Below are 22026 nucleotides of genomic sequence, written 5' to 3' on the forward strand. Positions count from 1 at the left end.
ATGGGTCTGATTTGGTGCTGAACACATAGGGAGAGCCAAGTGTCCTGCATTTGGGGCACCCTTCCGCCTTCCAGTGTTCCCAGTGCCTGTGACCATCCTGCAGGCCTGCAGTGGCCTGCTCAGTACCTCTCACAGCACCTGCCATGTCCCAGGCCAGGCTTGGATACAGGTGTGAATTTGACATGCAGCCCTCAAGGGGGCCCCTCCCTGAGGCAGACGGACCCGAGGCCCAGTTACATGGTATAGTCAGTGCTGTGTCAGACACAGCAGAAACTGCTCTGGCATGTTTTGTTCCCTCTCTCCAGCCCTCTGTGCTGCCTGTTTGCCTTTAAACATTTTTTGTCACGCTCCTCATTCCAGTCCCTCTGGTGGACAAAAAGCCCTTCATCTGGCTTTATGTTCTGACTAGCTCCTTGCCACCTTCTCCATCCAAACCCTCCCCAGCCTTCCCAGCTGGCAGAGTGCCGCCTCAGATCTTAGGGCTCCGAGGGCTGAACTGTGCATCTGGCCCGTTCAAAACATCATGTGCTTTCGTCCAGAAATGAGATAGCAAATGCAAAGCACGGATCACAGGCATCCCCAGATGCAGCATTGTGCTCCTAGAGGGCAGCTTCCTGCCCGGCCATCATCCTTGTGTTCCCCAGCACTCAGCTCATAGCAGGTGCTCTGGTGTCTGCTTGGATGCACCCCAGGCTAGGGAAGGCTCAGTAAGAAGAGTCTGGGCTCTCTTCCTGCCCCGTCCCATGCCCTCGTCCTCCCAGAGTTACAGAGTTTAGGGCAGGCTGGGAACTTGCTGCCTCTTCATGGAGCTTCCTGGTATCTGGTTACTGACCCTGGCCTGTGTCCTCCCACCACTGCCACCTGACCAGAGTGAGGCAGCAGCTCCCCACACAGATGCAGGAGGTGGACTCTCTTCTGATGAAGAGGAGGGGACCAGCTCTCAAGCAGAAGCAGCCAGGATACTGGCTGCCTCCTGGCCTCAAAACCGAGAAGATGAAGAAAAGCAGAAGCTGAAGAGTGGGCCCAGGAAGACCAAAAGGGAAAAGAAGGCAGCAGCTTCCCACCTGTTCCCATTTGAGAAGCTGTGAGCTGAGCACCCACTACGGAGGCGCCCACCACTTGCTGCTGCCCCGCTACAGGCCCCACACCTGCCCCAGGCATGCCCAGCCCCCGGTGGTGGGGGCTTCTCACTGAGAAGGCAAACTGAGGCAGCATGCACGAGGCAGGGCCAGGGGAGAGGAGACCAAGCTGAGGAGGTGCTGCAGGTCCCGCCTGGCCCCAGCCCTTGTCAGATCCACCCAGGGTGAAGCCTTCAAAGCTTTTTGCTACCAAAGCCCACTCACTCTTTGAGCTACAGAACACTTTGGCGGGAGATACTGTCCTTCCTCCTAGACCTGTTTTTTCCATCTTTGGAAATATCAGTTTTTGTATGGAAGCCACTGGGAGATTTCTGGATGGTGGTGCATCCATGAACGTGCTGATCCTTTCTTCCAGTTAGTCTTCATCTGTCCGACAAGTTCACTCACCTCGGTTGTGGACCTAGGACCCTTTATCTGCAGGCCGCTTACCTTCCCCTGAGTCAGGCTTACTAATGCTGCCCTTGCTGCCTCTTTGTAGTAAGGGAGAGAGCAGAGAAATACAGGTCATCTCAGATTATGGAATTACTGGGATCTAGTTTTCCAAGTAACATTTGCGGTGGCAGAAGCCTACAAAAGAGCTAAAATCAGGAAAGAAAAGGAAAAATACGAATTGAAAATTAAGGAAATGTTAGTACAATAGATCAGTGTTAAACTAGATTCTATTCATTACTAGATAAAATATAAAGCTATCTGTACTAAGGAGAAATAACTTTTATAACATTTTGAGAAAAAAATAAAAGCGTTTATCTAAAGATTTGGCTCTATATTTTCTTTCAGATTTTTTTTTTTTAAGATGGGGTCTTACTGTGTTGCCCAGGCTGGACTCCTGGGCTTGAGTGGCCCTCCTGAGGGCTTTACCTCAGCTGGCCCTCACAACCACTGTGTGTGGTGGAAAGGCATTGTTCGGGAAACAGTCCCAGCTCCCCAGGACTGCAGGCACCCACACACCACTGCCTGTGCCCACCTTCTTTCAGATTTACATCAGTAAGAACACCCAGGTAACAGAGCAGTTTGTTCATACGTTGAGATAGCATGAAAGATTCTATTTTGTTTTCATGTAGGCTGGGAATTCATTACATATGGAATTTTTCTGTGTTTAGTGAAGAGATCTTAAGAGGAGCCATTAAAAATCTGAGTCACTTTTATCCAAGGGAAACAAACAAAACACTTGGGTTATGACTCATATGTGGCAAGAGGCTGGCTGGAACCTCTTGTTGAGAAACAGACTGGGGTTGCTATGGAAACTAGTCTCAGACTTCCTCACCAGAGCTCGGCCCTCCTAGAGGCAACTTGTTTTCTGTTTTTTTTTTTTAATATTATTTTTTGAGACAGGGTTCCACTGTGTTGCCCAGGCTGGAGTGCACTGGTGTGATCTCAGCTGACTGCAGCCTCCCCCTCCAGGCCTCAAGCAATCCTCTCACCTCAGCCTCCTGAGTAGCTGGGACCACAGGCATGCACCACCACGCTTCCCTTTCTGGGGTTTTGGATGATGGCATTGCCATGTCTCTGCAGAAATAACTTCAGGCATGTGTCAGCTACTAGGAGGCATTATGGAAATGAAATAGTAGGTTCTGAGAAACAGAAGAGTAGGTTTGGGAAAGTTACCACTCACCTGCTTGTAAAAAATAAAGCACTCAAACTGCTAGCATCAGAGTGGGCAGTTAGCAGCCTGCCTTCAGAACAGGAAGCAAAATGAAAGAAAAATGAATGCCGCATGCGTCAGGCATTCTATTGGCTTTGTCTCATTTGGCCCTCACAACAACCTTGTGAGGTGGACAAGTGTTGTTCCCATTGTATTGTTGAGGGAACAGACTCAGATCTTTGATTTGCCCAACATCACAGCCAGTATGTAGCAATCTTTGGCTCAGAACTCAGGTCTGCATGCCAACTCAGGATGCCTTTGGCAGTGGAGCACACTGCTGCCCCTTCCACTACTTCTAGCACATGCTGAAGATGCATGAAACCTGAGTCATTCATTTTAAATCAAGCCAAAACAAAGTGGGCTTCAGTATGGAAGGCATCTGAGTGCGAGAGATACTGAGTTGCCCTTAAAAAAGAAATTAACCACTAAAAGCTCCAATTTCCACAAAATTCAGTTCTCAATAAATCCTATGGCTGAATTCTTTATAGAAATTTCAGAAAGAATGCCAAAAAAAAAAAAATCTGAAACTAAAAACAGGATGTTTGTCAAAGTCCCACACCAGAAGATATTTAGAAATTTATTTCAAAATTTTTAACCAAAAATACAATGATATTACAAATTTGGTTTTCCAAAGCTTTCAAATTTTTCTTAACATTATTTTTCGCTTTAAGAACACTTTTGAAGTTGGCAGTAATTTAAAATCCTTATTAGAAAAAAATTAAACCAAAGCCCAAGGATTTTGCATTTAGTCATCATCTAGGTATACTGCGTGTTTTCCAAAAGCATCCTTTAAGAGTTTGGAGATTTGATGAAATTGTTCACGTAATATTGCTCACGTAATAAGCAGTTAGTGAATACTACTATATCCTAAACCCAGATAAGTCATCTTGGGCTGGCTGTGTTTTTCATGTGAAGAAACTCATTTATAGCACAGGCACCCCAGGCCAGTAGAGATGATTACAGATCACTGGTTTCAGAAGTTCTGACCCCTTATTCAGCTACCAAATACTTAGTTGCTAAAGGAATTACTTCCAGCAGGCACAAAACGGTTTCTGAATATGACAGAAAGGGTATACAAAGAATCATTTAAGGCATCTTGGTTACAACATACTTTAACAGGGTGCGAGAGTAGTTGGGGAACTCAGAAATTCTGTGACTTAGGTGTGGGTGGATCTTATTTAGGAGGACTAAAGCTATGGACACAACACATGAAAGGACCACTCAGAAGCAGCCATAGGAGGCCCAGGTGCCCACGTCGAAAGTACTCCCGGGTGAAAGCAGCCAGGCAGCTATGGGCACTGTACAGCAAGCCTCAGGCCTCAGTTCTTGATTGTGGTTGACTGGGGGTCACCATGAAGGTGCCCATTTAGTATAAAGCTTCCAACCTTTTGTCTTAATCTTTTCTTTAATCTTTTAAACCATCTTCAAGTGCACAGGGGAGTTCCTGATGCCAGAGGATGAAAGCAGCTGCCTTCTCCACCCTCTCCTCCCAGAGTGAAAACAAATCCTTTCGCTAATACTTGTTTCAAAAGCATCCGTTGTAAAGCTTCTCAGTGACACAGAATACTGAAAGGTAATTTTTTATCAGTCAAACCACATACCCAATTTAACACCTTTCGGTGCTCTGAATTCAACTGACAGACTGAAGGGTGTTTCCTGGAACAGTCTGAAATATTAATCATTCAAGTGTTTTTTTTGTTGTTGTTTTTAAATCTTATTTCAGAAAACTTCCTCTTGGGGTAGGAAAGTACATACAAAGCAGCAAAGTAATAAAGAAAACCTCAGATAGGACCTTCAGACATCCCACACACTACAAAGATTCTACCAAGCCATAAGATAAGTGTGAAGCCCAACGTACGTCCAGCTTTTCTCCTCACGACATCTTCAGTGTTTCTTCTCTTTTAAACACCAAACCAGGTTCCAGCCACAGACTATGTTTTGGGTGTACCTGCTTTGTGGGGTCCATGCCCAGTGTGTCTGCTGGTGACGCAGGACTCAGCAGTAATGACTAACGGCCGCCCTTCAGGATCACAGAAGTGCTTGGTGGTGGTGGCAGCAAAGCCTGGCACTTGTGTGCAGTGATGAGAAGCAGCACACGGCAAGGCTGAGCCCTTTATCAGCAGGCCTCCGTAGAGCGTGTCTGCGTCGTCAGCTGCCAGTGGGCTGAGTGGCTGGCCATACGCCCTCAGTCCAAGAGAGAGGAAGGAAACAGCAGAAGCTGTCAGGTGGCCATTCATGAGCTGCTGCTGCCCACCAAAGCTGCTTACTGGCAAGAAGAGGTGTGGGGAAGACATGAGCTGGTGAACACCAACCCAGCGCACATGCTGCCAAGTCTGGCCCCTGAAGAGGAGAGAGGGTGCAGAGTCCAAACCCAACCGGAGCTCCTGCTCTGGCATGGAGCTGGGTCAGAGGTGAGGGACGACCTGGATCCTAGGGCTCACGCAGGTGTCGGGCGGGTGCCAGGGTCTTTTCACTCCAACTTTTTGGCCGACACCCGTGTCCGAGCAACAATGATGGGCACCAGTGCCAGGCCGGCAATGAGGAGGGCCCATAGGGGCCGGTAGAAGAGCCAGCCAGCCGCCACGGTCAACAGGGTCAGCGAGGTGGCCATGCAGAAGGCAAAGGCTTTCAGGCCAATGTTGACCAAGTCTCGAAAGACAGGAAACCAGTCCACTGTGGAAAGGAGAAAGGTGATGAGGTGCCACCCACTCTACACCTCACCAGCTCAGCATATCGCTCCTGTCCCTAGGTGAGGATGGGCCCCTGTTGCTACGTGCGTGAAGAGGGGAGCGGGTCAGTGGGGTGGAAGGCAAGGAGCCTCGTTCTGAGAGCTAAGGGAGCACAGGAGCCTCTGCTATGAGCTGCGTGGCTGGGCACATTGAGCCACCCACTCTACCCTGCTCCGGGGAGAGGATGTGGCAGTGCTTTGTAAACTTTAATACTATATGTGGAGAGTAGTCTGAGGCCAGCATAAAGACATTTGCCTGTAATGCTGGAAATACACTGGGTCCTGCACATTCATACAAGAGGCTGTGGATGGAGCCTCCTGTGCCTATTTGGGCCTCTCAGCCATTCCTAGAGGTGTTGGTTCATTCATGCAGCAGGATGTTACTGATTATTTATGTGCCCAGCACTGAACCGGCAGGTACTAGAGGAAATAAATGAGCCTAAGCATTGGCCTCTCCTCAAGGATCTCACAAACTATTGGTCCAATAGGAGAAAGCCCAGAATCCAGCTAAATTCGTAATTACCCTATTCTTGCTTTGTATGACCTCTCCAGGTTGGCATTCCATAGCTGATGTCCACTCAGGGAATCTTTGCTCAGTTCCCGGGCCACCAGTGGTCTGGAATCACTGGGTTTGCAGAGCAAGCCCTGGTGCCCACCATACCTGCAGCACACCCTGCAAGCCACCACCTGGCCTCATCCTGGTCTGTTCCCATACAGCACTGCTACTCAGCCCTTATAATAAGCAAAGTTCATGTTTCTGAATGTTGCCTATGTGTTAGACACCACGCGCACCATCTCACGAAGCGCTCATGCCCACCCCGTAAGGTAGGTACTCTTCTTAACTCCATTTTGCCCACGGGGTCACTGAGGCTCAGGGAATTAAGAAACTCACCCCAAGTCCTCCTGTTAGAAAGTGCCAGAACCAGGATTTGAACTCAAGACTGTCTGGGCCCAGAGCCTGGGCTCTGAGCCGCTGCTCTAATCCTTGTCTGTCTCTCTTGCTGTGGAGTCTTACACGTGGCGGTCAGTATTTATGAAACGCATGGGGGAGTGTGCGCTTCCCTGCTGCACCAGCGACTCACCCCACCCACCCTGGGGGTCCCTCCACGCTCTAAGTCTGTCCTGAGTCTGGCTCATTCCAGACATAGAGTGAATTGGGATCACAGACGTCAGAGATCCAAAGAAGGGCCCACTGAGACAGACACGAGGAAACCAAGGCACCAGAAGGGAACTGGTCTGCCCAAGGTCACATAGGCAAGAAAGAGGATTCCGCTTAAATGCTGATGTCTCCCTAATGTGCCCACCATGTCACTAGTCTTTCTGAGCACAATTCAGCTGTCCAAAGAAAGGCTCAAGGAAAGAGTCCTTCCCTTCCCGAGCCTGTTTTCCCAACTGTAAACAAAGGAGGTGGTCCCCCCGGCTCAGACAGCCCGAGATGTGCAGCCAGACCTCTTCTGACTTGTATATCCTGAGTGGGGAAGAGGTTTCTGTTGGCACCCAGAAAAGGCGTGACCCAAACATGTGACTGGAAGGGATACACACCAGGGAAAGGCTTGGATGGAGAGTCCTCTGAGGAACCCCATCCTCCTGGGCCCAGAACGTACTTAGTCACCCTGGGCACTCAGATCCCGAACCACGCTGGGCCACAGGACTCCTACTGAGCTCGCTGGTGCCAACCTCAGGCCAAGGAGCGGCCCAGAACGCTCCTTCATGCTCCGGACTTGCTGGCTGCCCAAATCTAGCCCAGGTTTTAGAGTGAGGAAGGAAGCATGATAGTTTTGGGTGTTTCCTATTTGCCACATTCATAAAACTCTGCATGTGAGGGGTGAGGTGACTGAAGCTGAGGTGGGAAGGGAATGGCCAAGCACCCAGAGCTTGGACGTGACAGATTTCAAATGCAGGTCTGACAGGCTCCCATGTGGTATCAATTGTGGATCAAAGGAATGAGCAAATGAGCGAGCCAGGGATGGACGAACCTTCAGGCTGTGGAGTGAGACCAGTGCCCCAGAGTCAGCCCCACCCAGCCTCACCCCTGGCAGCTCCTGCCCTCAGCCTGCCTTCCTCTGCTCCCTCATCCCAAGGCTATGGAGCAGAGATACAGAGATGAGCCAAATGCTTGGTCTCTGTGCAGGGGCCATCCCATCAGGCCGGAAGGGCTGAGATGATGCGACAGGCAGAGGCCAGTGGGGGTGCAGGAGGGAGGGCAGTGACCCACCCTGACACCTACCCAGGGTGTAGAGGATGCGTGTCATAAGGTTGAGGCCCATGAACATGGCCATCCAGCCAGCTGCCCGCAGGCCCCAGGTCTTCATGGAGTTGCTCCTTAGTTCTCTATGAAACACCTCCTGCAGGACAAGGTGGGGCAGGTCAGGATGCTGAGGGCCAGCGGTGTACCCAGTCGGCAGGGCAGGTGCTGAGGGGGCTGGACCAACTAGGGAGCTGTTGGCCATTTCCGAACAGGCCAGAGGGAGGTGGGGCAAGCCTCCTATAGGGCTAAGTCATTCTGCCCATCTGGCAGAGCACAGGGCAAGGCATGAGATCTCTGGAAGGTACTGGCCCTCCTCAGCTCAGAGGCTGCCAGCACCTGGAGCCCTCAGCCCACAGTCTCACCTGGAATGAGCAGGACCCTCCCCACCACCCCTGAGCAGGTCTGAGTGTGCCTGCTGGGCAGCATGCTCCGTGCTATGTGTGTGATCTGTTTAATCGGGACTCTCTGCACATGGCCTGGGACACCGCACCCGCCTTCTCAGGCTCCATCGCTGTCGCTGCCCCTCTTCCTGTCTGTTAAGACGCTGCAGTTCTTTAGCTGCTTCAGTCCATACTTTCTCCCCGAACATCCCATCTGCTTCCTTGGCCTCCATACGCTGTGACCCTCCAATTTAAAGCTGGAGCTCTGGCCCTCTCCTGGGCCTCACAAACCTGTGGCTCCCACCACCTCCTCGACATTTCCACTTGACATCTCGGCCTGTCCAGCACTGACACTGGTGCCTTCTCCATCTCAGCACATGGCATTCCCACCCACCCACTCACATCTAGGGGAAAAGACATGGCCCGCTCCTCCCCCATCACCTCATCCAGTCCAGGTCACATATTCCCGAGTCTCTCGCCACCATCTGCCTGCAGGAGCCTTACTGGCCCTGCTTCTATCACTCCACTCCGTGTTCTCCACAGCCACCTGCCAGAGCCCTGCCACATCCCCCCAACACCAACCCTGCTGCTGGTGCCCTGACCCCACTGGCTGCTGTCCCCAGTTCAGGTCGAGCGTCCTCTCGCCTGTGTATCTGTGCATGGGTTTGCTCTGCCTACAGCGATTGCCTGCAGTCATGCCTGGCCAGCTTCCTACATAGTCTTCCAGCTTTGCTCGAACCCCATTTCTTCAGAGGGCTTTCCTTGACCCTCTAATCTGAATCGGGCCCTCTCTCAGAGTCCATAACAAAAACAGGTCACACTGATCCTTATCTGATACTGTCCTAAGTGTTTTACAAGTATTATTTAATTCTCAGATTCACTCAGTGAGGTAGGAATACTTACCTCCAATTTATAGACGAGAAAACTGAGGCTCTGAGAGGGCACATAAGTCATATGCCCAAGGTCTCACCTCAAGCAGTTAACTAAACGCTACATTTCCAAGAGCAGGGAGCATGTCTGTGAAGTACCTGGTGTTCAATGAAAACTTTCTGAATGAATGAATAATCCTCAACAACCAAACCAGTTAGGGATGATGTGACTATTACTAATAGTACTTAAACATTTTCCCCTTCACGAATGAGGAAACAGGCTGAGAGATCAGCACCAGCTCAAGGTCCTGTAGCAGGTGGGAGGCAGCGCCAGGGCCATCTGCAGTGTGCCTGCTGGGGCAGCTGTACTCTCCTGCCCCTGGGACTGGAATCGGGGCATCCTGATTTTTGCCCTGAGCTGTCTGCCTGGCTCTGGGCCTTTTCTTCCACTTGACAGAGACCCCAGACCTTGTGTGGGGGTGGGGTCCGGGCTGGGGGAAGACAGGGCTTTGGGATGCTAAGCAGCAGGAGGCCCCAGGGGTGAGGAGGCCACCTGAGCATCTGCACTGCAAGGCCTTCCTTTCTGGGGCATTACCTAAGCCATGGGCCCTATCCACTCCTCTCTGGAGGGGTGGCTCTGTGAGCTGGGCCTCAGCCCTGGGAGAGAGCAAGGCCTGGACTGGGCCTCCTAATTTTAGAAACTCGCTGGGGACCCTCAGCTGCTGGTGAAGGGTGACTCATGGCCTTTTAGGCTGGGAGGTGGCAGCCCTACCCTGAGGCTGGTAACTGGGCTCCTGGGCAACAGCCTGACCACTACCTAGCCCTGGCCAGGTACCAGGAGTGGGTGAGGCCCAAGCACCACCGCGGGCTGGAGGTTAAGGGGACAGATGGCTACTGACGATCTAATAACAGGAACAAAAAGTCACAGCTAACCCCTGATGCCTGGCTGCTGCCTTGCCCCTTTCTCGCCCTTCTGGAATGAAAACTCCGACAGTCCTGGTTAAGGCAGGTATAGAGTGCCCCACCAGGGATATCTGTGTTCATCAACAACAGAAAAACTAAAGACTCGATTTTTCTGCTGCAAAGAAGGATTGCCTGCCTAGAGAAGACAGGCTAACTTTTAAGACACAGAACTGAACTAATCAGCACATCTTGGCACCCCTTCTCCTTGGGACCCGGGGAGGTATAGCCCTCCCAGTGTAAATACAATGGGAGAGGGATACTGAGGTAGCTGAGGCCCAAAACCCTTCCCTGCCCTCCTGATGTTCTGGAAGGACACAGACCATGGTGGAGCCCCCCCACCCACTCCCTCTCCCTGCTCTGGGCTGTGGCCACAGCACTCCAGGTGCCCCCTGAAAAGGTGAACCCTTTCGTGCCTGGACTGGGCTGTTCTTGCTGGAACTACTGACTGACCACTGATTCTTCCAGGGTTAACCCCTTCTTGTCAGCAAAACTCACTTGTCAGAGGCCCTGCTTGATCACTGTAGAAATGGATGTCCTATTCTGATGTCCACTGGTATCAGAGCACCTGTTCTCTTTCCAACACTCGGCACAATGCATCAGTACTTACGAGCTTCTGTCACTCTCACTCCTCTACTGGACAGTCTGTGAGGCAGAGTGAGTTTAGTGCCTAGCACAGTCCTACACACTGAGGGTTCATGACAGACTCAGCATCCCCAATCCAAAAACCCAAACGCTGAAATGCTCCAAAATCCAAAACTTTCTGAATACCAAAATGACGCCACAGGTGGAAATCCCACACTTGACCATATGTGACGGGTTGCATTGTATAAAATCACCTTCAGGCGATGTGTACAAAGTACACATGAAACATAAATAGATTCTGTGTTTAGACTTGGTTCTCATCCCCAAAAGATCTCATTATGTTATACAAATATCTGCAAATCCCAAAAAATCTGGAATCTGAAACACTCCTGGTCAAACACTTTGATGAGGGATACTCAACATTCCGCTATTTCTTCTTCTTGCCTCATTCACTGGCTATGACCCCTGGTAGTGTGATCTTATTAAATAACCACTGGAAGGAAGGAAGGAAGGACATGCTTGTTCCCCCACCGTACGAGTGGGGCACAGTACTCACCTCTGCTGAGAAGTCCCCATGGTGCAGGAGCAGTAAGGTATCCCCAGACTTGGTGGAGAATGGGACTAGCTGGTCACCCCGCTGTCGGGCAATCACAGTGACCTGGACAGAGGACTTGGCGTTAGAGCTGAGGGGTGACCAGCAGGAGACGCACCCCCAAGAGCCATGGCCCACCCTCCCAGGACCGGGTGCCAGCTGGGGAAGTGAGAGCACAGAGACCCTGGGGCTTCTCTCTCTATATGTCCACCTGGGGTGCATCAGCCCCGCAGCTCTGGCTGAGCTGCTGCATTCAAAGCTCCAGGCAGTACCCTGGGCAGCGGGCAGAGCAGGGGCTGGGGCGGGACTGCACACAGGCCAGGAACGTAAGACCAATTACTGACAGATCAAAACGGGCTTGAGGAGAGGGTCTGCATGTGACTGGAACACCTGTCATAAGGCGCAACTGTGAGACCCCTTTGGAGCTGCCCTTCTTAACGTGGGGTCCATGGATGGCTGTGGGGACATGGAGCTCTGAAACTGCTCAGAAGCATGCCTGCCTGGCTGAGAGTACGTGCAAGCATGTGCTTTCCCCAGGGGAAAGGGAGTCCAAGTGCTCCTGACATTGACCAAGCTGTCTTTGTCCGGGGCAGTCGTGAGGCTCTGACTTAGTGTCTGCCCCTGGGAAGCCAGGTTACCATGTGAGCCGGGCCCAGGTCAGGGTCATCGCCGCTCAGTCCAGCATAGGAAAAGGAGACGCGCAAGTCTCCCACCTGGGGGTGGAAAAGAAGCAGGGAGAGTGAGGCAGGGAGTAGCTGACCCGGGCCCAGGTCCAGGATGCCTCGGCCACGCCCCTCAGGCTCTTCTCCCACCTCCACACCCATGCCCAGGCTGTGCTGTCACCCAGAAGGCCTCTCCCACTCCAGCTGCACTTGGCCAAGTGCAGCTGTGCATGCAACTGAACTGAATCTGCCTGGTGCAGGAACCTGATCCTAGGGCCCCGACTCTCCTATTTGGAGAGCCCAAGCCTCTCCGCATACCTCCGGATACTTGGGATTTTCACTGTGGTAGAAAAAGTCTCCACGGCGAATGATGTCCACGTGAGGGTCCTCCAGCTTAGACAGGCTCAGGGGCTTGAAGTTGTCAACTTTGTCGATGAGGCCTGAGGGGACCAGAGTGGTTAGAAACCCAGTGGACTAGGTGAAAACCTCAATCTGCAAAGTCCCTGGCCTGACCCCCTTCCCCCGGGCCCTTGAAGCCTGCACACGTGGCGCTCCCGCCTCCGGTGCCTCTTTCTTATCTGTCTCGTCCACGGCTTCCCCTGGGTTAGACCATCTCCTCCAGGAAGCTTTCCCTGTGCCCTCTCCCACCAAGTCAGAGTGACCACAGCACTGGGAGTGGCCTTAGCCCTTTTCCCTTCCATCAAGGTTACGGCCATCCATGTCCAAGCCTGACTTGCCTCCTGGGTTGAGAGTTACTTGAGGGCAGGCCCAGCTGGCACAGCAGGCACCATCCAGCAACAAAGCAGACCCAGGCCAGGCTCAGGATCCCCCAGCCTCCCCAGGGCTATCTGGGCCCTTGGTATCTTCTCCCACCTTCACGGGTCAGGCCCAGGAACAGACCCCAGGGTTACTCCGGCCCATGGTGCCACCTTATCCCTTGCAAGCTTCTCTTTGGAGTCAATGGGGGGTGCCTGTGATGAGCTAGTGCCTTCCTGGCACAGGTGGGACTCAGAGGCGGAGGCCTAGACCAAGAGCACTGAGTCGCCCCATGTCTACTACTAGCCGGAGTCTGCTTGAGGAAGGAAGGCAGACACCGGCACGCAGCAGGGTGAGGATGCATGCCTGAGTCATTCTCTGGAACAACCCAGGTTTCAGAGGAACCTGGTAGGATGGAGTGGGGAGGGGGTTTCTACGTCAGCCCTTGCTCCCTGGGGATTCGCCTTCCCCTGGCCGCCCAAAGCATGGTGGTGGGAAAGGTATAGACTGATCCTGTGCCTTTAGCCATCTGAAGGCTGAGTGCTGGGAGCTCCGGCTGTGGGAGGGGCCTTGTGCTTCTGGCACAAGCTCCTCTGGAGAGGTCTGAGACTTACCTGGCGAGAGGAAAAATCTGCCAATTTGGACAAAGGGGGCTGTTGCCGTGAATGACTCCACTGCCATGGCACTGTGGGAGAGAGGAAGCTGTCAAGAGATGGGCACCAGTGTTGGAGCTGCCTGGGTCCCTTTGGGTTGTTTGTGCTGGGCAGGGTCCCCACCTGGGGGTTCCTGCAAGTCCAGATTAGCCCAGGCACAGCAGACATATTTTCTTGTCCACCCCCAGGGCCCTTGTGCCCCCTCCCCCGGGCTGAGTGCCCTCACTCTGTCTCCTGTTCCCTGGAGCTTCCTACCCTCTTGCCTAGACCCCTGCCAGCCTGTCGTGCCCCACCCACCGCTGTCAGATATATCTTGCATGGACTTTACACCCCTCACTAGCCCCTCCCAGAGCATCCCATCCCCTGACCATCTTACTGGCACAGCCCAGACCATTGCTGAACAAGGCCTGCTCTCTAGCCACACACAAGTGTTATGCCCACCTCACCACTGGCATGCCACGGAGCTAACCTCCCTCTGCTGAAATCCTGAGAAGCCTCAACAAATGCTGCTGCCTCTGGAAAGCCTGTCCTAATTGTCCTCCTACCCATGGCAAACCATTAACAAAATGCTTGCCTGGCTCCGTGTGTGCAAATCCCCTTAGATGCTTAGTGCAGGCCATACATTTGTGACCTGTTTGTGGGGAGCTCGTTGGGGGTCAGGGGAGACGGGTCTCTGTGTTCCTGGTGCCCAGCACAGGGCTTGGTCTCAAAACCATGTCCCACATTTTCAACCCATGGAGCAGGATTAACTCAATCCTGTTATTCAGATAAAGAAACTGAGGCTGGAGACCTGTCAGTATAGACAAGGATGCACTCAGGCCTGGGGCCTGGCTCTCACCTGGGGTTTTTGTGGCCAATCTCTCGGTCGAAGTTTCTGCTGTTGATGATTTCTGACCTCCATTCGGTGTCTGCTCGGGGAGAGGAATCAACTCAGAGCCTGGGTAGGAGTGGCACGTGGCTGATACCCACCAGCCCAGCTCCTCCCATCTCCCAGCCAAAGGGGTGGGTCAGGGAGCCTCACTGGATGGGTGGGAGAGCAGGACTCTGAAGACTGGCACCCAGGGATTCTGATGCCTGGTGCTGAATCCTTCTCATGGCCCAACCCACAGCCCTGCTGTCCAGCCACTGCTGTGGGCCCCCACCATGGGTAGAGACCACGTGAGGGGCCCAGTACTCACTGTAGGAGTACCTCGTCTCCTTCTTCACCTGCCCATCCTCAGTGTACTCCCTGCAGGGAAAGCAAGGCAGCCATGGGGGTTAGCCTCGTCGCCCTGGACAGTCTAACCTCTAAGCATCTGAGCCAGAAGCAACCTCAGGGCTACCAGATGCAGACTCCCCAGATGGTGGCAGATGCCCTCTCTACATCAGCCCCAAGATAGGGCACTCCCTCCTGACAGCCAGCCAGCTCCCGCCCTCGAAGGCGCTGCCTGGAGGAAAGCGCGCTCCCATCCTGAGCTGAAATCTACCCCCACTGGCCTTACACCACCAAGGGGCCCAGCCCTGCCCTTTGGGCTCAGAGATCTGGTTGCACCCTCTGCTCTGGGACAGCCCTGCGGGGGCTCCTGAAGCTGCCCTTCTCCTGCTCCTCCCGCCACCTCCCCACCCATCGGTCACAGTCCATGTGATTCAGGTGGGGCTCCAGGTGACCCCAGCCCTGGTCAATGAGAACCTGCCCCGGGACTCCTGTCAGAAATGATAAGTTATAAGTGGAGAGAAGATGGGACCAACACAGCTGATGGGAAGGCGGAACACAGAGAGATGCAGTGGGGTCTCGGGGGTGACATGCTGATCCCAATGACAGTGTTTCACGCCTGCTCCAAGTCATGCTTCAAGCTTGTGCATCTCTGGAACTTCCCAGATGTTGGAGTGACTCGATCCCCTTTTCCTCTTGGAGCCACTCTTCACTGGGTTGTTGCCACTTCCAAATCACTGGCTATTAATTTGGGGATAATTTCACACTTTTCTGATAGGAAGATGTTATCCTTGAATTTCAAAGGCATCAAAATAAAAGGTATCTGCATGTTATCCTGACACCTACACCTCACTCCTCCTTTACCCCAACAGAGTTTTCAGCCCCTGGCGCCTCACCTGGACTCCTCAGTTTCTACCCACTGGTACATCTCCACGTGCCTCCGCAGTTTCACAGCCGGAAGATGAACCCCATAGTTTGGATCAGTCAAAAGCTTCAAACAGAATCAAAGAAACCAAAAAAATAAAAGATAAGATTCATGTCAGCCCAGAAAGCCTGGCTGAGGGGAAGCTGGACTGGAAGAGGAAGAAATAGAGAAGGGGACAAGGGTGGAGAGCCCTAGGCTGCTTTGCAGGGGAGGATCAAGGACACTGCCTATCCCAAGTTCTTCACACATAGCGCCTGTGACCCTCACAGTACAGGCCTGGGCTGCATGGCCCAATGGCATGGTGCCAACAGCGTACAGGGTGTTCAAATAACACGAAAGCTCTGGTGCCCAGGGTTGTTTTGTGGCTTTGCACTGGTCACACACGGTCATCACAATCATGAGAGCACCTCCTTGAGTGCCACCCACTGTATCAAGATGTTAGTTATCTCATCTCACCAAATCCTCAAGGCTGGCCACAAGCTTGTTACTATTACCATCCCCATTTTATACATGAAGACACTGAGACTCAGGATAGACAAGTCCACACAGCTGCTGAGTGGTGGAGTCGGGAATCACACTCACGTGTGACCATCTCCAAGGCCCATGCTTTCAAATCCTCAGCCAGACAACATCCAGGATGAGCCCCGAGCCACTGGCAGGTCAGCATCCCCTGCCAAGCCTACCTTGGATGTCCGCAGGGCGCCAATGATATGCACCAGCCTTCCTTCATTCTCTGGCGCCACACTGTGGATGCTGTCAGGGGACACGACAAGCGAGAGCCCCTCGGCCAACGAGGTTGCCGTCTTCAACGCACGGCCCTGGGAGCAAAGGGGAGTGGGGATTTCAACAACTCAGGGGTGGCTCAACATGACCGTGCTTTTTGCAAAGTATCAGGGTAGGATGGGGCCTCAGGGAGCACTGAGACCCATCTCCCCACTGTACAGTTGGAAAACTGAGGTCTAGCAAGTGGAGAGTAAGGACTGGAACCCAGATTCCTACTTTCCCAGGCAGACTTCTTCCCACTGCCCCACTGGTTCCCACTAGCCCCCACCAGTCTTAGCACTGCCCCAGTGGTGAGAACAGCTGGTGTTTCTGCTTGCCTGTCTCTTTCTCCCCATTTTTCTCAGCCTTCTTTTTCTTAATTTTATTTTTATGTTTAAATTTTTTGTAGAGATGGGGTCTTGCTATGTTGCCCAGGTTGCTTTTGAACTTCTGGCCTCAAGCGATCCTCCCTCCTTGGCCTCCCGAAGTGCTGGGGTTATAGGCCTGAGCCACCATGCCTGGCTCTCCTCTCCCCTACTCAGTCCATGTGGTTTACCTAGGTAGATCTGAACCCCTGTTCAAATCATGTGACCCAGACCTTGCCAATCAGAACATGTGAGTGACCCCTGGCCACGGAGACTGATTCAGAGGACTGACAGCCAAGCCAGGACACTGAGAGATTGCCCTGTAACTGTTGCTAAATTGATTTAGAAATATGCTGTTGCATCATGAGGTCTTATTTTAAAAAAAGGAAAAAAAGAGAGAGGAGAGGGAGACAGGAGAGAGAGAGAGAGAGAAAAAAAAAGAAAAAGAGAAAAAGAAAGAAAGAAGAGAGAGAGGAAGGAAGGAAAGAAGGGAGGAAGGGAGGGAAGGGAAAGAAGGAATAGAAGGGAAGGAAGGGAAGGAAAGGAAGATAAACAAATGGTTTTTCTCTTCCCTGGGCTAAGTGGTTGGATGTAAGCCAGTTGCTGGGGCCACATTTACCATCACAGAGGAAGTGCCTGCCCAAGAAATACACCATAATAGAGAAAAACAGGCTAAAGATGAAGAAATGGAGACTCCTGGTGACCCAGCATGAACACCTGGATCCAACTACGCCTGAGGCAGGTGCTAAGCCCTTTTTTCCTGCTCACATCAGCTGTGGGATGCATCACAATGCAAAGAACTGTGATTAACTCAGTATCCTTCTTTCTCTTTTGTAAAATCTAGGCCCTTTATTACCAGCCTCTGGGTTCATAGCCTTTGCTCTCTGACATGATGGGGACTCTCACTCTGCACAGGAAGACCCCAGACATTTTACCTCATTGGTGAAAATTAGGTAGAAGGAGAGCAGGAAGGTCATGAGCCCCACGACCATCCCACCCGAGGTCTCGCTCAGCCGCTCCAGGAAGCCTGGCTGGGAGCCGGTTGTAACTTTGACATGTTCTCTCCGGGTACTGGTACTGGAATACTGAAGAAAAAGAAACATAGTCACAGAAGGAAAATTAGTTTTTTAAAAATAAATGAAATTTGCTATTTATTTATACTCAGTTTTTTTTGTTTTGTTTTGTTTTTAGTTTTAACTGTATGTGGTAAAAACACACAGATACTCAATGTGCAGTTTGGCTAGGTACAAAATATTTCCATCACCCCAAAAAGTTTCTTTGTGCCCCTTTCCTGCCAACTCTCCCCCTCTCCACCAACCAGAGGTAACTGGTAGGGATGGGGAGAATCTGAATTTGAATTTCTCCCACTGTAGATTAGTTTTGTTTCTTCTAGAACTTGAGAAAAATGGAATCAGGGCACCAACTCCTTTCTGCCCAGCTTCTTGGACTCAGAGCACTGCTTTTGCAATTCATCCACGTTGTGGTGTTTATCAGGAGTTTGTTCCTTTTCAGGGCTGAGTAGTATTCCATTTATGACTATACCACAATGTGCTGAATCATTCGTCAGTGGATGGGTATCTTGGCAGCTTCCAGGTTTTGGCTATTATGAATAACGCTGCTGTGAACATTCATACATGAACCTTTATGCAGACGTGTGCTTTCATCTCCTGTAGGAATATACCTAGGAGTACAACTGCTGGCTCACAGAGAAGATGTGTGTTTATGAAACTGCCAGGCTACTTTACAAAGAGGTTATTAGAGAGGTATTTTTAATTAAATTCAGCAAACAGTGGCTGAGCTTTCTGAGGGCAGTGCTAGCCCTTGTGGGGTCAGAAGTAGACAGTCTTAGGGCAGTGAGGTCACAACCATAAACAATACTAGAAGGTCATACAGAGTGTCCTGTGAGAGGGGTGGACTCAGTGCTCAAGGAGTGACCTCTTCCAGCTGGGGTATCAAGGCAGGCTCCCTGGAGGAGGGGGCATTTGAGTGGAATCTTAGACACAGACCTTAGGGGAAGAGCATCCCTAAAGGGAGAACCATGTCAGCAGTGATGAGGAAGTGGGAAGTGGTCCTGGGGGAGCAGCTGCCTATCTGCTTTGGCTGGGTTGTGGGAGGGATGGAGGAAGAAAGGGCTTGGAGCTAGGCATTTCTGGGCAGGTTCACAGTGGGCCTCAAACTCAAGGGTGAGTGGATCAGGCTTTGGTCAATAACACAGGCATGATTTGGGGTGCATCCACTGCTGATCAAAAGCGTCATCGTCTAGGGCAGGATTCTGGAGCCAGAAGAACTGGGTTTGAATCTATGCTCTGCCACACACCAGCTACAGGGTCTTGGGCAAAAGCAATTTCACCACTTTGTGCTTTCCATTTCCTCTGTGCATAGGGTTGTGGTGAGAAGCAAAGAACATAGTTATTGGGGGGCTCAGGGCTGAGGGCTTGGTAAGCACTCTACACATGTTAGCTAGTGGGAATGTTACCAGATTTCTCTACAACTGATAGTGGGCTGGCACCAGGCTGGGGGTGAGCTGACAAAAGTCACAAAGATATAAAGTGGGGCCCAGCTAAGACAGTGCCCCATCCTGGCACTAGGGGCCAGAGGAGTGATTTGAGTCAGAGTCTCTGCTTGGACAAAGCTGATGTCACGTTCTGATTGTCTTTGAATATCACCAGCCAAGGCCTCCAGTGACCAGATGTCCATGAATCCAGAAGTCATCTTGACTTTCTATACCATTTGGAAACATTAGGGGAGGGAATCACCACAGGCAGGCAGGTGACCATCATAATGATGACAATGGCAAACACACCGGTCTATCACAGGCCAGCCCACAGGCAAGCCCAAAGAGCTGGATGCCATAACCACCCCATTTCACTGATAAGAAAATCGGGCTTGGGGTTAAGTCAGCTTTCCAGATCACACAGCTTCTAAGAGGAAGAGTTAGGATTCAAATCCGGGCAGACTGGAGACTACTCTCCTATTACTCATTCCAGTCTGTGCTCCCCATCTCTTGGGCTACAATGTGAGTTGAATGTTGGGTGCCAGCTGCAGGCAGCAACAGGAAAAGGAGGCGTGGCTTCCTCTTGGGCCTCCCCTCAGCCAGCATCAAGATAAGGGGCTCAAAGACAGCCTTGGAGGGAAGGAAGAGAGGTACAGGAGGGTGCCCCTCAGGCTAGGGGAGGGATGAGGTAGGCAGTGACATGACATACCCAGCCCACATTCTGAACCAAAATTCCCAGTAAACATGGAGGATCATAAAGGATCTATATATACACACATATTTATATATACATATATATTACATGTATACACACAAATATAAACACACACACACACAGACATCCCCAGTGACACATCCCCTCCCAGTCCCAGCACTCAGGACTCAGAAGAAATAAGCAATGAGTGGTGGGAACAGAGGCTGACACATAAGCCCTGGAAATGAACAGAACTGGGTTCGATGCCCAGGTTCACCAATCACTTGCTGTGAAGCCTGGGTAAATTGCTCTACCTCTCTGATTCTGTTTACTCACTTATAAAGTGGAGAGGGGAATAGTACCTTCACCATAGGTACTGCTGCTGCTATACTGATTGAGAATTCTGTTGCCTCCCTACTCCATCCCACTATCTTCTTCCTCACCCAGCCTAGTGGCTGCTGTAAATGTATACCCAGCTACTGGATGAATCAACAAATGCTTGGCAGCAGAGGATACTCAAATGCATGTATGTTCCTTGGTGAGGGGCCAGGTGTCAATGTACCCAAGACGATCTCTATTCACTGGGACCATCTGTGCTCCCCTCTGCAATGACAGGCTAGTTTTCAAGTATTAAGTACCTACGACACACCAGGCACTGTGCTAAGCAGTCTCCCTTAAATGTCACAGTAACTGATCCATGAGGCTACATAAACCTGGAGAGATGAAAGCCACACATCTACTGGGTGGAAGAATCTGGATTGCCCCCAGGTCTCCCTAACTCCAAAGCCTGCCCTTTGCAGCATGCCAAGCTGGCCACAAGAGTTTGGGCAGGTGCCTTCCCCTGCTGGGGAAGTTCACCATCTGTAAAATATGGTGGTGGTGGTGATGGGAGCAGGCAGAGTCCACATACTACAAACAGGCAGGTCTCCTGTCTGCCCTCTCTCCTGGCCGAGCCTGAGTCTCTCGGAATACCTCTGAGGCCTTTCTAGGTACACCATTCAAGGCTTCTAACCCTCCTGTGGGCCCAAAGTGTCCTGGGAGTGTAGATGATACTAACCCGAGACAGAGCGTACTAGGGCTGTGGGTGATGCACACCCTGGCCTCTCAAGGGGTGTGGGAGGCAGAGAGGACGCTTGGGGACAGACGCGGCGTCTGGAAATAGGGTGTGACAGGCAAGGGGAGAGCTGCTAGGACACTCTACCAAAGCAGGAGGGAGGGTGTGTCTGGGGCTGGCTGGGCTCCTAAGCAGGCCCTAGAAGCACTTTCACAGAGGAGGGGAGAAGTGAGTCACCAGCTTCTCCCACATCCAGCGCCCTGGTAGGAGGCGCTGCTTGGTGTGCTGAATGAATGTTGGGCTTAAATAGTTTCCCGAGAAAGGCTAGTTGCAGGGAGAAGAGGCCTTGAAGGAACAGCCCTCAGCCAGGCCTTCTCCAACCAAATCCTTGCTAGGAGGAGGAGGGGCCCCGACAGTAGAGAAATGCTCCCTCTCCCCCTAACGCCTTCGCTCCCAGCCCAGCCTAAGCTTTTTGCAGCATCACAGCCTCGGTTTACACAGCCTCCCTAGAGCGGGGAGCTCTCTGTCCGCCTGGACAGCCCTATCCGTCCATTGCTGGACAGCTCCACTTGGGGCTGGGTCGCCTTCCTCCCTCCCAAGGGAATGGCCCCCTCTCTGAGCTCCCGTCCAGCTCTCATAATGTGCAACCTTGGAACGGCTTCAGGGCCCCAAGATACAGGAGGGAACTGGGAATGCAAGGAGGAGCCGCGGAGAGGCGTACAAGCAGATCGTAGTGCGGGAGCAACACCTCCGAGTCCGCCTCCGCACGAACGCCGAGGACTAGGCGGACCAAAGAACACGGACAAAAGAAGTCTGGACGGGTCGAGAGATTAACAGAGGGATGAGCTGGCGAAGGCACCGACACGGCGCGCAGAGGGAGATGCGGGCCCAGCCGCAGGGAGGAGCTCCAGACGGCGAAACGGACCCAGAGGCCCCCGGGGAAGAGCCCCAGGGCGACGGAGAAGCCTGGGTGTGGCCCGGGTGGCCAGGGGACACTCACATTCGCGGCCATGGTGGGACCCGGCTCGCTGCCGCCGCCTCGCGCTGTTCAGCTAGGAAGTGGGCTGACGACTGGAGCGCGGAGTCCAGCGGCCTCTTGCCAGCCCCAGCTTCGAAAATCCGCTTGGACTCCAAGACCAGGCGGGACTTACTGCAGTTACCGCCCCGTGTGCCTAGTGTTTCTGCGCATGCGCGCGGCGAGACCCGGAAACGGGTCAGGGACATTGCAGTACCTCATTGATGCGCCTGCGCACTGCAAAGCTTTCTGGGAAATGTAGTGTCTACTGCCTGGCGAGCTGCTCTGGGGCTCGCGACCTGCTGGGAAAT

At 52.3% G+C, this 22026-nt stretch overlaps 2 protein-coding genes across 8 annotated transcripts in view; one reads left to right on the forward strand and one right to left on the reverse strand.

Moving 5' to 3' along the window:
- The window catches only part of XPC (XPC complex subunit, DNA damage recognition and repair factor), a 33668-nt gene extending 31777 nt beyond the window's left edge, over positions 1 to 1891 (forward strand). For all 7 annotated transcript variants that reach the window (XM_025375345.1, XM_025375351.1, XM_025375347.1 and 4 more), the window contains one exon: positions 870 to 1891. In XM_025375345.1, the coding sequence (XP_025231130.1) occupies positions 870 to 1088 (219 nt within the window). In that variant the 3' untranslated portion in view covers positions 1089 to 1891. The remainder of the gene's footprint in view (positions 1 to 869) is intronic.
- Positions 1892 to 3348: 1457 nt separating this feature from the next.
- On the reverse strand, positions 3349 to 21959 carry TMEM43 (transmembrane protein 43). Its single transcript, XM_025374752.1, has 12 exons — positions 21701 to 21959; positions 17394 to 17543; positions 16015 to 16149; positions 15303 to 15397; positions 14393 to 14442; positions 14053 to 14122; positions 13176 to 13246; positions 12124 to 12245; positions 11782 to 11856; positions 11108 to 11209; positions 7737 to 7854; positions 3349 to 5454 (listed from the first exon to the last, which is right to left on the reverse strand). Exons 1-12 carry the CDS (start codon positions 21710 to 21712, stop codon positions 5252 to 5254), a joined length of 1203 nt encoding a protein of 400 aa, XP_025230537.1. The 5' UTR covers positions 21713 to 21959; the 3' UTR covers positions 3349 to 5251.
- Positions 21960 to 22026: the final 67 nt, after the last annotated feature.

Source organism: Theropithecus gelada, chromosome 2, assembly GCF_003255815.1.
Source record: "Theropithecus gelada isolate Dixy chromosome 2, Tgel_1.0, whole genome shotgun sequence".
NCBI classification, from domain to species: Eukaryota; Metazoa; Chordata; class Mammalia; order Primates; family Cercopithecidae; genus Theropithecus; species Theropithecus gelada.